We start from the raw sequence: 15,309 nt of genomic DNA, 5'->3' as shown, positions 1-15,309 counted from the left end.
CAGCTTGCTTGTACCCAATTTGTTTGTACACATTATTTTTGTGTAACCATCCAATCCTAAACCAGAAATTCACCATACACTTTACACTTATATCCTTGTTACCGTTCAAAAATCGTGTTATTCAAAACGCGTTGCTCGTGAGCATAGTTATACACATATTATGTTTCGTGGGACGATGGGAAATAAAAAGATACGACGAAGAGGAGAACGATATCATTGAAACAATGGAGCAAATACCCTAGGTGCTGGCAGATTTGCAAGCATATGAGTGGCGCTCTCCAAGGAGTCACGAAATAGCGCTTTCGCGGATATCGTGCCGTGGCGTGTCATACAGCCTAGTTATTACGCTGTTCCTTCTTTTTTCTCTGCTTTTGTTTTTCTTTTCTTTTTTTTCAACAGCTAACTCCACGTGTCGCGTCGCGTCGGTTGGCGCGATGCGTTCCTATGCAAATAGAACGTCGGAGTCAGCCGGCGGAAGTGGATGCCAACGCGACGCTGAAATGTACGCCTGTCACCTGCACGCACACGCAACCAACCTATTCCGCGTGTAAAATCACACGATTCGTCATTATCGTCGACATTTCTTCCATCTACTTTTCCTACAAGTGTCACTGAACAACCTTCGATTTCTTCGATTCGAAAGTCTCTAAATACAAATTTATTTTTATATTAAATTTCAATATTTCGTATCGTATACAGTGTTACGACAATGAGTATCTAAATATATATTAATTAAATAGCTACTGGAGAAATTATAAAAAAATGATTACATTTCTAGAATAATTGAATATATAGTGGATGTTAAGAGACCAAAGGTTTTAGTTCTACGATCGTTGATATCGGAGATTTTACTTACGGGATTACAACTTGCTGAAATTTGAAATTTCAATATTATTCCTTTTCGCGAATAAACTTCTTAGACTAGGGCTTCTACTCTTGATATTTTTCCTCCAGCTTTGTTTTTCAACTTAAATATATAGGATATAATCTTGAGATTGGAGGAGGGTTGTTTAATATTTGAAAATTAAATATTATTGACCCAGAGCTTTCAAAGTCCAAGCGTATCCAGTGTAATTTAAACTTCTCTGATCGTTGGTCTTCTTCTTGACCTCGTACTTTCGAAGGCCAAGGTTTATTAACCTTATGTTTTCGAGGTCAAAGCGCTCCTTCACCTTACTGTTCCAAAGTTACTCTCATTTAATTAACACCTTCTAAAGTCAACGTTCTCCTGTTCTCAAGCTTGCAAGTTTCCACTTCGAGCTTTTTGCCCAAGAATGGCAGAACATAATATGAAACAACTTAGCGAATGAATTATAGTCAAACATTCGTTGAAATGTATGCCATTCCTTCAGCGTGTTTCAAGTCTTTAATAACTTATGAAAATAGTTCTTGGAAATTCCTGCATCCTTATGAAATTTTCACATTTTATAGGAAACCAGGGCGTTTCCTAATATTTATAAAAAATAGTGGTTAAAATATTGTAGCGTCGAAAGTAATCTCGTGTAGTCAATGAATTTCGCAGAAAACTTTTACGTTAAACATTGATCGAGTGCGAGGAAAAATTGATTGCAAAGCCCAGTTTTTTTCACCGAAAACGAAAACCATGTTTTATGGTGGTTTACATCGCTTTCATTCATATTTCGTTTCAAAAAAAAAAAAAAAAAGAAACCAGTACAGTATTACATTTTTAACTGGTTGGTAATTGGGCAAGGAAAAAAAGGTCTTGTTATCTTAAGTGAACTATTCAAACTTCGTTCAATTTTAAAAATTACACAATGGCCGAAGGAAAGGAGAGTGATCATTCTTTGAAATTACTTCTCCTGATTAGACGACGTAATCGCTAACAGAAGGGCGTGCAGAAAGCGGAACGTTTCCCGCTAAGACCAAGAAAAGACCTTAGGAAGGATGTCCCTTTTTTTACATCCTATGACAGCCATAAATTTCCCAGCAGCGATCCCGAATAGAGACGTTTGAAAATTTCTTCTCGCTGAAGCATGTCACTGAGCATTTCCTCGATATTCTGTCTGATGGAATATATTTTTCAGCTCGGCTATTCATCGAAAATGCGGCAGAATTTTGCCTTCCGTAGCACGACAAAGCTTTCCCGTGGGTCGATCGTTTAAATGTGAATCAACGTTCTTCGCTCGAGCCGGCCGTGCTTCGCGAAGCAAAAGAAAATGATCTCTGCTTAAACTCTTGCATTATCCCAAGGATTTCGGTCTTCGGACTTCTCTAAATCCAATTAAAATGTAATCTAAGAAGAAGGTCCATCTGCTATAGCAATGTCGCTTCTGTATAAACTCTTGGAAGAACCCTCAGTCTTCTTGAACCTTCTTCAAGAGTCCCGCAAAGGCGGTTCAAAGCTTTCTATACCACAAAGCTCCTTTGCTCAAGACCCCTAATAATTCTCACCTGCTAAATGCAACGACCAGAACAACTCTACGAGGTGACATGGTTACAGCAACAAGCCTTTATTAACGTTTCACCGTTAGGTCTCGCTGTTTGTTACGGAGAGAATATAGGCAATGCGAGGCCTACAGTTACAAATGTACGCGTGTATGTAAATCGGGACAGGCTAGACGTCTCTGTCGCATTCATCGCGCTTTGTGCCAGACCCGCCAATTATTCTTCCACGGATTAATTACCCGAGCCCTGCTTTGCCTTCGAACAGGATGACTCGGCTCTTTGGTTGTCGCGAATCGAGTCACGACACGGCGTTAAAGTCGCATGAATAGACGCTTGAATCTCCGCATCGAAAGCGCGCCATTGTGTCCATGTTTTCGTGTAACAGTACTGCAATGGTTCTGCACGAAAATATTAAACCGCAATGGGAAACGGAGATGAATGGTTCTTTTCAACATTGGTTCGTTTTAACATTCATCGAGGTTGAACACTCGAAGAACTCCTTTCAGACCCGTTCGAACATACGTACGAAGGAAAATGTTGATGATTCTTTGGTATGAATGAGGTGGACTTTGGCGGCCCTTGAGATGACGAAGTTACGTTTCAAATATAAGGAGTGTTTCGATAGAAGTTTTATTTATGTTCTTTGGAAGTGGCAGGTTAATCGATTTGGAATTTAGTGAATTGAATAACTTACTGATCTATAGTGTTGCCATTTGAGTATTTTTCTATCAGACGAGAAATCTGCATGATAGATGATAGACAATTTTATTAAATTTATTTAATATTTCATATTTCGTTTCATGTCAAAAATATTGTATGTATTATTCATACGTGTCCGTGTCTCCATCAAAAAAGTTTGACAAGGGAAAATATTTTTAATACATAGTTTAAATAAAAATACAATGTCATCTTCTGGTAATAAATGATTTGAGAGCTTCCGATATACATATATCAAAATACTGAAAATAAATAGCAATTTTATTCACATTAACACGAATTTTCGTGAGCAAGCTAAGTAATCAACAAATCGAACACTCGAACGAAGCAAATAAACTCATATTTAAAAAGGCATTGGGAAAACGCAACGAAGAGGATGCAAGCTTCCTAAATTCTTGACTGTTTCATGTACTTTTTATATCCTAGAAAACCGCCATAAATTACCAGCCACGAAAACCGTAAAGGTCGCGGTACCAGAGAGTCATTCCGCAAAATAGTCTCACCCCCATACGTTCGTTCTCCACCCCCATCTCCAGCCAACCCGTTGTTACTGAGTATGTATACACGAGTACAAAGGGTCGGCCGACGTGAATGGCGTTGCACCACGTCAGGGCGGTGTGATAATTGAAAACCGCGTCTAAGAAGCGGTTTGTTATTTTTCAATTTTACGTTTCAAGCAAACCTGGGCCCATTACTTAAATGGCATTCTTTCACTTCGGTTACCTCGTATTTTGCTCAAAGGAGTTTTCTTTCATTTCTTCTCTCGAAATAAAATTCATTGCCCTCGAATGAAAATTATTGAAATACCTGTTTTGATTAAACGAATTTAATTAAACGCGGTATTTTATATAAATTCAATTTCGCTCTTTGAGTTATTCAAAACGCGCGATGTTTGGTATTAGTTTAATAACGGCGGAGCCATTGAAGAATTGTTTGCCGTAGAAGGAAACTCTCGATATTCATAAAATAGAAAAAGCTGAAAGGATCAATTTTCGGAGTTCATTTGGTAGATAAATTTTATTTTCAAGCCGATACACGAACGTATTTGCCACGATTGAAACTGGTAAATGTCACGAACCTATATTTTCTGAGAATTAATCAAATCGATTCTTACATTCGAAACTACATCACGGTGCTCGAAAGACTGCCGCTCGACTTTGGCGGATGATACGGGCGAAAAAATGTGACGACACAACGACAAAGGATGAAACTGGAAGAGAGTCGAAATGAAAACCGACCGGCAATAAAACCGAGATCCGATTTTAAATAAAGTTTCCTATCCAGCCCCTACGAGACCTCCTGTAATTTTTCGCGAATTTCATTTCGAATCGTGTTCCCTGGCGACACACTGAAACGTTTGCTATCGAATCTGTTGGATTCGACGAATCTCGATCTTCTTTTGCTTGTGATATTCGGATCACTTTTCTCACGATACTCCACTTACCATGTAAAAGGTGAAACAAAAGGATGTAATTGATGGGTGAAATATACACGTGCTTCTATCTGTTTTTTGGCAGGTCTGTTTAAGCTACAGGATCTCGTGAAATCACCGCCTTCGGCGAGGACCGAAATGTACATTCGCCAGGCAGGACCTGGTTCTTATAGACAGGTTCTTCGAGAAGTCAGACATAAGGAGATCTACAAGTTGATCGTCGATACGGATCCTGCGCACATGCAACAATTTTTTCGAGCGGTGAGTCAAGATGTTTTAATTACGAAGCTGTTGTCGTTTATGTAAATATGGGTTTTGATGAAACATGGAGCATAGATAGAAATTTATTTCACTCTTTAGTACTGTAACAAATACTTTCTTTTAGACATTAAATTAAACATTTATTCACATTTAAATTTTTCATAGATACATGAACATTCGTAGCCTATTAATTTTTTAATTTGAGGATACCGTGTTAAATTTTCTAAACTTGTCATAGACGTGAAGTTATAATCGTTATTGTATCCATTTCGACTATGATTTGCATATGATTGTGTCTTTCAAGATTATATACTTTTACTTTAGTATTCGTATCAGTAACTATATCAGTTATCAGAATCGGAATCGATCAGTATTCACGTGAAAAATTCAACGAAACAAGTGGTAGAAGATTTAAAAGGTCGAGTTGCTCTGCTGGATAGTTCCTTTATCGTAGCACGGGACTAGTAACGTCTATACGAGGCGAAATATTATACCGTTACGTGCTGCATCAAGGAGCTCGCTACAGATCTCTGGTACGCAACCTAGGAACCCATAGAAGCTTACATCCTTACTCGTAGGAACGGAAAAAGAGAACGACTGGTAGAAGGGGAGTGACGTTCGTCGATCGATACCGCAACTACAATGTGTATAGCTTCGGGATAGACACAGAACGAAGACCCATAATACTTGCTCGCGGGGTATTTAATCTCCGAAGTCTCCGTAATGCTATCGAGGACGATACATCAGGGGAAAACGATTTATAATTCGATCGCGGTCGGGGAAAAAATATTTTCCGACCAATCTAGTGTCCTGCCTTGTTCTATAAAACAATTGAATGAATTATACCGATCGACGTTATTAGAATTCTTATTTAGAACTACTGGGTAATTGTAGCTGATTTATGGATTAAGAATAACGAGGAGGAAAAACATGATTATAGAGTATTTCCTATTTTTTACAGGAAATCAATTTTACGAATCACTACGTTGGCAATTCTTTAAGTTAAAATATAAATATTTCCATGTTTCTTTACTTCATCTCAATCAAGACAGACAACATTTCTATAACCAGAAATTTAATACAATCGGATTTAGCCGCAAATGAAATAACAGAGAAGTATGACACGGAGAAAATTTGAAAATCACAAGGCAAATCAGGTAAATCCTTCGCTGGTAATTAGAACACCTCTGCATCTCGAAACTGATTACAGCCGGAAGAAGCCGGACATTTATTTAGAGCGAGTGTCGGATGTCGGAACGAAAGGGGCGAGCAACGCGAATTCGTTTCGTTACTTGCATCGTTATCCAATTGCCAAGGGATTTTCTTATTCATCCCATGGCCGTAATTTTCACGAGGAATAATAAGATAACAGAGCCGAAAAAGATACCAAAGACGAAGAGAAATGCAATTTGCTCGGAGGAGCATTGCAATTAGATTTACCGATAGCCACTGCGATTCCCCAGCACCCAGTCGAATTCTAGTGTGATATTCAACGATACGAGTTGACTCCGTTTACGAAACAACGCCGCCATCCCAGAAATATCAACTACTTAAACAATTCCTCTGGACGCGAAGTAGATTCAGCTGCGCTTTCCGTTTCAGTGGATTGTAATCAAAGTAGGAGAACTTTAATGCGATTAGTGAAGCCTACTTTGAACTGAACGGTAATACAAATGATTGATCGTTTTTATTCGCGAATCTAGTATTTGCACCACGAGAATTCTATTAAAAGTATTCGTTCAAAGAACATCCGCTTGATTTTCTCGGATAAAATAATATTCTCGATAAAACCATTATACAAATAATGTATCGTATTGACCAGGCACAGTTTATTGAAATTTTTTTAAAACACTCGAGGTTTGTATCGAACAGAAATAACAGTGTGGAAGGACATAGAGAAATATCTACACCAATCCATAAAATAATTCGCGAGTTTATCTCGTGAACAACTACAGACGTTCGGCTTGAACAAGCTCTGAATGTTTGAATTCTTGTTTGCAGCTGGCGAAAAAATGGTAACGTTGATCAAACAGGTTGAATTAGAGAGGCATAGGGAATGTTAGCCAGATGGAATTGCCTCGAACTCGTCGCCATCGTTCGAGCTTGACCTCGAACTTTTTGGAACATGGCGAAGCAACGCGAGAATTCGAACACGCGGCAAACCGTTGCAAAGGGTAATTTGCTTGGTGGGAAATTTGTTACCGCGGTGACGTTGGTATTTCTGTTCCGTTTTTAATTTCCGCGCTGCACGCTATTGGTAACATGCGTTGTTTTGCGGTAACCTTTCAATTTTTATTCCAAAGTTTTTCTCATTCTTTTTCCTCAATTTTTTTCGAGCAAAAAGGAAAAAGGAAGGAGAAGGACGTTTAGTTGTAGCGAGTTAATGGAATTTTTTATCGCGACAGCAGCAACCAGACCACCGGAAGGCTTTCGCAAAGATCCTCAATTTTTCAACGAATATATTAAGGCAACTTATACCGTCTTTCTATAAAATGCTGTTTAGTCGCTTTAAAAAGACATTACTCCTGCAAGCAACTCATCGTTCTGCAGTATACCGGCCCCGGTATTCCAGCGAATTCATGAGTTTGTCCCGGCTTTCGCTCGTCGGGGGGATTCCTTTCTTTCAGCGTTACTTGCCATTGTACGCTTTTTAAAAAATCTTACAAAGAAATCCCGTATGCTGGAAACCGCCATAAATATTCATTACAATAAAACAAGATGGACTTTTCATTTTAAAGATTGCGTACCACTGATGAAAATCTAAAAACTCTAAAAATTGTACAAACTAAAAATATCATGAAACAACAGGTATTTACTAAAATAGGTACTTGCTTTCTTTTTCGTCTGTTTCATACTACAATATGGAATACTTTTTTTTTTTAGCCACAATAAGTGACATAAAAGCTAACAATTTGACAAAAATGAATTCATCATATTTTTCCCGCGCGGTCTTTAAATATTGCAAATATTCATACGGCTGAAATATACCTCGCACAAAGTTTCGAATGCTCAATAAAAAAAAGAAAAAACAGTTTACCAGTACCGATGGAAACGAAACGAGCAACTTGCAAATCCAACAACCAGCGCCGCTATTTTTTTCTCGATTCCGTAATCAAAATCCTATAGACCAAAATCCTGTAAACTGAAATCACTGCGGTTGCAAGCTATCGATGAAACGACGCGCGAGATTTCGGTGCGTGTTCGACGGAACGTTCGTTGGAACAATGACGAATATCGTCGTTCTCAACGATGGTCTGTCAGTAGAATTTGCGGCGATATTTCCAGGGACAGGTTTGTCCCGTCGTCATTGACGCGATACCGCGTCGTCCATGTCGAGGAGACGGTGTTTTTCACAATTTTCGACCTTTTACCCGCGTGACCGACGCGCTATGCTGGGAAATAATCCACGGAAGCATAGGCGCGGTGGAAATTGCACGGCATCGTACACCGTTTCGCGTCGAAATCGCTCTGACCTGAGGTTCCACGGTTTTTTCGCGTGTTCCACGGAAAAATGATGAACAGAGTTTATACGCGGCAGCGAATTCACGCGACAAAAATTAGCGCGGCTGGTTTTTACGAGACTCGTAAATAAACGGATTACCGTGAGCGGTTTAGTGCTGACAGATTGACAGCGACGATAAAGAAATTGCTCTCGCAGTTAATTAATAGGCGATTTTATCTTGCCTTTTGCCCCTTCCATTCTTGTGACGTCATTATAATAGCTTGTGGATTGTGGCTTATCGTTGAACTGAGATAATGACGGCGCGTCGATGAAAGCAGTCGTCGGTTAATTGAATTGCCACGATATTCTTGGTTGTAGGAGAGTCACGGATAATCACGTACGACGCGTTCGAGTATCGTAATGATCGAAACGTGATTCGTATTAACGATCGTCGATCGAAGGTGAGAGAAAAGAAATTCATTTCCCTCGATAGAATGAGTTTCCGCCGGTGATATATTAAACTGAAAGATTATTCTTTTTAATGGACCTCTCTATATCAACCGGGTACCATGTCTATGTATAAATAAAATAAAAAATAAAAGCATTAAAATTCGATAAGGTATCTATTACCAATAAAAACAAAAAACAAAAACCAGAAGTGCGACACAATACTTCAACTTTCAGCGTTCATTAAACGAAATCGAGATTACAATGATGTGTATGAAATTTCTTTTTAATTGCACTTTTTTGGTCCACTATTACAGAAAACCGATCGATAGAAACGATCACGAAGTCGAATGCCACGCTCGATCCTCCGATCCTCTTGCCTTCGGTCTAGAGGCAATCTTAGTTCAAACGTGGTTGAAGGAAACTGGGTATTTGCATGCCCCGTCCCATAGGGATTCCTGCGGATATCCCTTCGTTGCTTGAGTAATCAAAAAACCTCCCAGCTTTCATACGGTCGTCTCCTCCCCCATCTTCCTCGCCTTGTCTCCTCCCTTTGTGCGTTCAGCTTTCTATCATGCTTGTTTTCCTTTCGCTTCTTCCCGTTTCTCCGCGCGCCTTAATCTCCCGTCTCTCCTCTTCGAGGAAATCCGTGCACGTTTCCATTTCTGCGAATGCTTTCTGATTTCAAATCGTGACTTTGGTTGACGTGTTGGATTAAAGTTGGAAAAAAGGGGCAGAAGATAATTTGAGGATCATTACGATAAAATACCTCGCGTCTTTAGGCAGGCAGTTGATTTAACAGATAGAACTGGTTTGATGAGTAAAAGATTCCTTCTCGTTGAACGTATTAGATTAATACCATAGGTACGTTTTATGCGATTGTCCAAAATGGTTTAATAAAGGAAGAAATACTTTAGGATAGAACCCATAAAAAATGTCGGAAAATCTGGACTTTTCTGTCAGGGAAATTTTCATTTAAAATTTATCTCATCAACATTCCTTTTTAAAAGGACCACAGACGTTTATCATTTCACTACAAGAATTTACCAAAATAAATTTTCAAGAACTTTCCATATTAAAGTACTTTACAATTTTTTCCCTATTTCTACAGTCTTCACGAATATTAAATATTAAATAGGACGAAATGAAGACGCGGTATCCTCGAAAAACGCGAACGTTTGCGCCCGAAATCGGTGCTAATCACGTATCTAATTGCCACTTTTCTGGGTGTTACAGATTCTCCAACTGCAAATGAACGATTACAGATACCACTACATGTTCACCACGTTCGTAAGTATTGAACATTACATCGATTTTCCATATCGCGTGTCCATGTGCAGCGATGGAAATTACAAACGAACCTTTTAACCAAGTTCGGTTTAATACGGATCCGCGGAAATTGCTTTAGCTTCTTTGAAGCGCACAGCCTAAAGTACATGTAAATTCGTTGCTCTCGATACTTCTCGACTTTTCTCAATAAAACGTTCACCAGTGGACCGCCGTGCCAATAAATGTATCATCGAGATCTGAATTACGATTTTAGCAAACTTAATGCAAACGCTTAATTGGCGTTCCTTGATGTTTTTATGGAAAAATAAATTTTTATAAAAATTAGTAAACATTATCGAAGACGTTAATTGGGTTTATCGTTAAATACACGAATGATTTCATTTTTCTCTTCTCTTTAAATCAAGCTGGTTTAAATCTTGACAAACGTTGCGGAGTTTATTTAAGCGAAAGGTTTCAGTTTCAACGGCAAACCGAAGCAATCCTGAAATTAAACGTCAATTCGGTGTCAAAACGCAGCAGTAGTTCATTCGATTTATGTTTTTTTTTTTTTTCCAGAGCATCCTGTTTTTCCCTGTCCTCGTCCGTGCTTCACTTGGAATTTGAGCGTAGACTGTGTCCGACTGCCGCGCTCGAAAAACGTTGCCGATAGATATTTCGAGCACTTCCACGAATAATTTCGAATGAAATTACAGGATTTTCGACAGTGACCCGGTACATCTGGTTTCGAAATGCCATTCATCGGAAACGGTCGGAATTTTTGAACACACGCCACTGCTCGTTAAAATCAATGAAAAGTATTATGAAAAAAAAATATGTATCACGAATATTCAAAATCATACGCTGACAGTATTTTCCATGAATCAAAACAGATATAAAGAGAAGTCAAAAAAGAGGGCTGTGATTTGGAAGTATCGTATTTGTAACGAATCTATAAAGCAAAGAAGACATAAAATATGTCTTTTTATAAATATCAGATTGCAGATTTAATTAGACCATCATTGAACTGTCAGGATTCGAGAAACGTGACAGGGTATTAAATCGTGTAACCATGTTCCACGATCGTGTACGAATCGACAAGCATTTGAATGAGTTTCCCTATAAGGCAGGGAGCATCGGTGTGTAATCCGCTTTAAGGGTCGGATCGTAGATCCACAGGACGATTAATGACCGAAAATATGCAAGTTTGTGTTGAAGTTTAATGTTTAATGAGGAATAGAGACGTTACAATCTGCTGCGTTTCCGCATATCGTAAATTACTGCTAATTGCCTTTTACCATAGCTTGAATTGGGCAATGTATCAGAAGACGAAGATAAGCAAAAGTATTCAAACAATTTACGATTAAATTGAAAAAATATACAATATTATATAACAAATAATTAGCGTAAAATATTACGTGACAAATCCTTTCCACACACTTCTTTCTGTTTGATTTTTCAAAAGTCTGCGTTGCTTACATTTTCAATTTATTTATTTCTCTACTTTCGCTTATTTGTTTATACTCTTGTTTTTCTTGGACATTGTTTATTTACACGCTCAGTTTGTTTATATCTTGTTACCTGTTTATTTATATTCTGTATAAGGTAGGACGTGTTTATCAAACTTTAACAAGAGTTCGCGAGTTTCCTACGAAAATAGGTATCGATGTAGAGATGTTTACTTGTATTCAGACGGGTGAAATAACGTCCTCGTTAGTTGACAAGTTGATCCGACAGGATGAAACTGGCTGATAATTATGACATTTATTAACAGGCAAACGTTGACCGAAATAATTATTCACGATCAAACGTAGAACGTTCGAGCAAGGCGAGGACAGTGTAACAAAGGGTCGTCTATGAATTTCACACGAGTGACGAGGCGACCATTGTTAATGTTGCACGTGCCTCGCTCAGTGGTTCGGTATTACCTTTATAATTGTCGATCAGTGGAAACGCTACTCCGTGTCAGTCGTTCGAATTTGGAACGTTGCGAGTTCATTAATATTATGTCGAATGAAACTTTCTGATGGGATGACACCAGAATCCAAGAATCATATTCTCGTGTAGCAAAATGGTGATAGGTAAAATTTGTTTATTGTGGAAGTTAAGTAAGAAAGAACAAAAGATAAAATATTCAGAAATCTCTCTCATCAAACAATCTTTTCATACATCATGACGCTGTTTACTAGTTTTAATAAGTCTGCGAAATTACTCAGAATATTAACTTTAATAACATGCGTGTATTTCAAAATCATCGACGTCAGTGAAGTATGCCGTATTCTATGTAGAATCATTTTTATCAAAATGCATGTTAACATTAAATAATCTTTCACGTAGCTTTACATGAAATATTTTACTAATATCGTGATTCAAAGTGACGACTGCTTAGATAATAATCTTTCGAATATGTCGCAAATTCTCGAATAAACTGCTAGGTATTTGAAGCGTAGAATCGAAGAGATGAATCTTAATTGAGTTCTAGTTCAGTTTTGATTGAGAATTAAGCGTCTTCTATACGAGCAGTGATTGCATTCTAATACGTCCTAGATTAAGTCAACTTAAATTCTGTTTGTGTCTCTGAGTACTGCTGTTTTTCATCAACATTGCCGTGATACTATTGACTGACCTACATTTTCTTCAAAGTAATATAGTATCCTACTTTCTAATTGATTTATTTTGTAAAAAGATGTTTTCTTGATAATTCAGAAGAAGAAGCAGTTTCATTTTTCCTATCTGAATGATCCGTGAAATTTAATACATAATAGACAATAAGCATCATTTGTCAACGGAACCGTAATTGCTGATCACGTGTGACTCAGCTGTCGGAGGTTCTGACATCCAAGTTTAACGCAGGTTCTGTCTAATTGCCGTTAAACTATCTCGAAACTATTGTGCGCATGCCGTGTATTAGATATATTATGCGTGCATCCTATGTATATCATAACGCTATTAAACTAAGCAAATCAACGTTCAACACGCGTCACGTGTCTGTAATTCTTCAAAACCCATCGTCGATGTGCTAACAAGATTTGCATACACATTCTGGATTCTGAATTCCCAAGTGGAGTTCGACTCTCGCTCTTATCATTCTCCCAGGACACGGAATCGCAATAGGAATTCTTCAACGTGTTCCATTTCGGAACACGTTACATAAACATAACCACGAGTCCTCGAATAAATCACTCAGCCGGAACATTGATGGTTTACGACGACAGACTTGTTCACGATATTACGACTTGAAGAAAGAGAAACATATTAGCAAGAAGAAAAGAAAGACGAAAATCGGTAAAAACGACATAGAGGATCGGTTGGAAGTCAGAGCAAGTTCATTGGATGCGGAAAGCAGCTTTGTTGGGTTTCTCGTCATAACATAGGTTTCTAACTTTTTCAGTTCTTAACGATTTTTCCAGAGCGATACACATCACTCTGTAATAATAATAATTATAGATCATATCCAACTGGATTCTCTCGCGTCTCGAAAAAGCTGGTCCAGTCGATAGGAATTGAAAGAGAAGCAACTAAGCTTCCGTAGACCCCATAATAATTGTGCAGTTCGCAATAATGTTTTTCTTCAATTCAGAAACCATTTCATTCGGTCGGATAAGGGACCTCTGGCTGGAAAAAGTTCAATAGATTTTCGTTGACAAAGGAAACTCGCCTGATGTTGGACCGTACTTCTAAAAGAAACTGGGTTTCCCAGGTTATAGAAAGGATCGGTTGCAACAGGATGATTTTCAACGGAATTGTAATCGGTCGAACGCGTCCAATATTGGAGAATACAGTAGCGACTATATCAGAGTTTTATTAACAGAGTATATTACGTGAGTTTATCTAGTGCAAGCGTGACTGCTGCAGACAACGTTCCGTTCTGGCGTAATAAAGTGCGTCGATCGAGGGTAACGCGTTATTGACGGCTTTGCTTTGATTTTTGATCCGTAAAAACAACGAATTGAAAGTATAATAAAAATGCGGTGATAGTTGCGTGAAAACTAATCCTTCGATAATTAATTTCAGGTATAATAATTCGTGAAAGTATTCAAACACTTGCAGAAACCCTTTATGAATGTATTACGCGTGTTTTATTAAACATTAAAAAATTTCATTGCCAATTAATAAGGTGACTGGTCGAATACTTTCACGAATCACTCTACATGCAGTTGTACTAAGATGGGAAAAATATGATTCTATAGGACATAGAGACGTTCGATTTGGAAGATTTCAAGTACAACAGTGTTAACATGACTGCGTTTCGTCTGGTGGACCTGGAGGAACCGAAGGTTGCCGAAGTTCTACGGCAGATGGAACGCTTCCAGCCGATTGGCCACGCGATCCTCAACAAAACCGGAGTTATACAGGTTGGTTGAAAGTTCAAGTAACTCTGTGGTATGCTCGCCACCGGAAATCGCTATCTATCGTCCCAGAACTCGTCTGCTCGTTGCTTTCTTGTCTGTCGAAACGGAAAACGGTTTTCTGGTTTCTCACAATACAATCGCGTCAAGTTTAAGAAACAAGGGTCGATGCCTGAACATTCTTTCGCAGGGATGCTGACTTAAACCGCGTAACGCGAAAATATCGCACATGACTGGACAAGAGACAGCACCCACAGGCTAAAATCAGTTTCAGGCGGAAAAATAATTTTCGTAGAAAAGAAAGAGTAGATATAGCGTAAGTAAAGCAGCATGAAATCTGCTCTGGATTTTTATCAGTGTTCCATTTAATCTTGTGATTTAGAAAATTTGGAAACTTTTCTTTACGATCTACGTGAAATACGTAAGTAATAGATTATGTATCTGAGGTGATGAGTCGTGATAGTGATAGGAATAAACACTTGAGTATATTTAACAGTAGATATTTATTATGATATACCCTATATGTACACTTTGCGTAGAACTCGCGATTATTATATTAGCAGTTCACAATTGGAAGTTCGACTTCTGGTCGGTGAGTTTTGATGCGCGATATGAGTTCGAATGATGATTGCTTAAGATGCCGAGGAACTCTGATCAATTATTCCCAACTACCAACTATTGACTCGGACCGATGCGTAACGACTGACTTTCCGTCACGATGATGCCGCGAAGGAAGACTATGTTGGGGTGTGTCTTAGGATGCGAGATCATCGGATTCGTTAAAGAAAGCCTTGGTTCGGAAAATGAGGGAAATGGACGCCGTTGTTAATTGGTTAATTCTTGTGTCGTCGCTAGCGGTAAGCATCGTACGTGAGAAAAGCAGATTTCTCGTATCTTCCCGTAGGAGGTGATAGGTTTAGGGACTGCTAAGAGAAAGACTATTTGTCACTTTGGAGAACCTTGGCGAAATAAATCCTAAGATCTATTGC

At 38.5% G+C, this 15,309-nt stretch overlaps 1 protein-coding gene across 6 annotated transcripts in view; it reads left to right on the top strand.

Annotated features, from left to right (window-relative positions):
• Positions 1-15,309, top strand: part of LOC139989611 (glutamate receptor ionotropic, kainate 2) — a 160,534-nt gene that overhangs the window by 86,904 nt on the left and 58,321 nt on the right. For all 6 annotated transcript variants that reach the window (XM_072008039.1, XM_072008034.1, XM_072008036.1 and 3 more), the window contains exons 5-7: positions 4,641-4,816; positions 9,942-9,995; positions 14,162-14,326. In XM_072008039.1, the coding sequence (XP_071864140.1) occupies positions 4,641-4,816; positions 9,942-9,995; positions 14,162-14,326 (395 nt within the window). The remainder of the gene's footprint in view (positions 1-4,640; positions 4,817-9,941; positions 9,996-14,161; positions 14,327-15,309) is intronic.

This window comes from Bombus fervidus, chromosome 8 (genome assembly GCF_041682495.2).
Source record: "Bombus fervidus isolate BK054 chromosome 8, iyBomFerv1, whole genome shotgun sequence".
Classification (NCBI taxonomy): domain Eukaryota; kingdom Metazoa; phylum Arthropoda; class Insecta; order Hymenoptera; family Apidae; genus Bombus; species Bombus fervidus.
The sequence above is the reverse complement of the archived record's forward strand: the minus strand, read 5'-3'. Positions and strand labels throughout refer to the sequence as shown.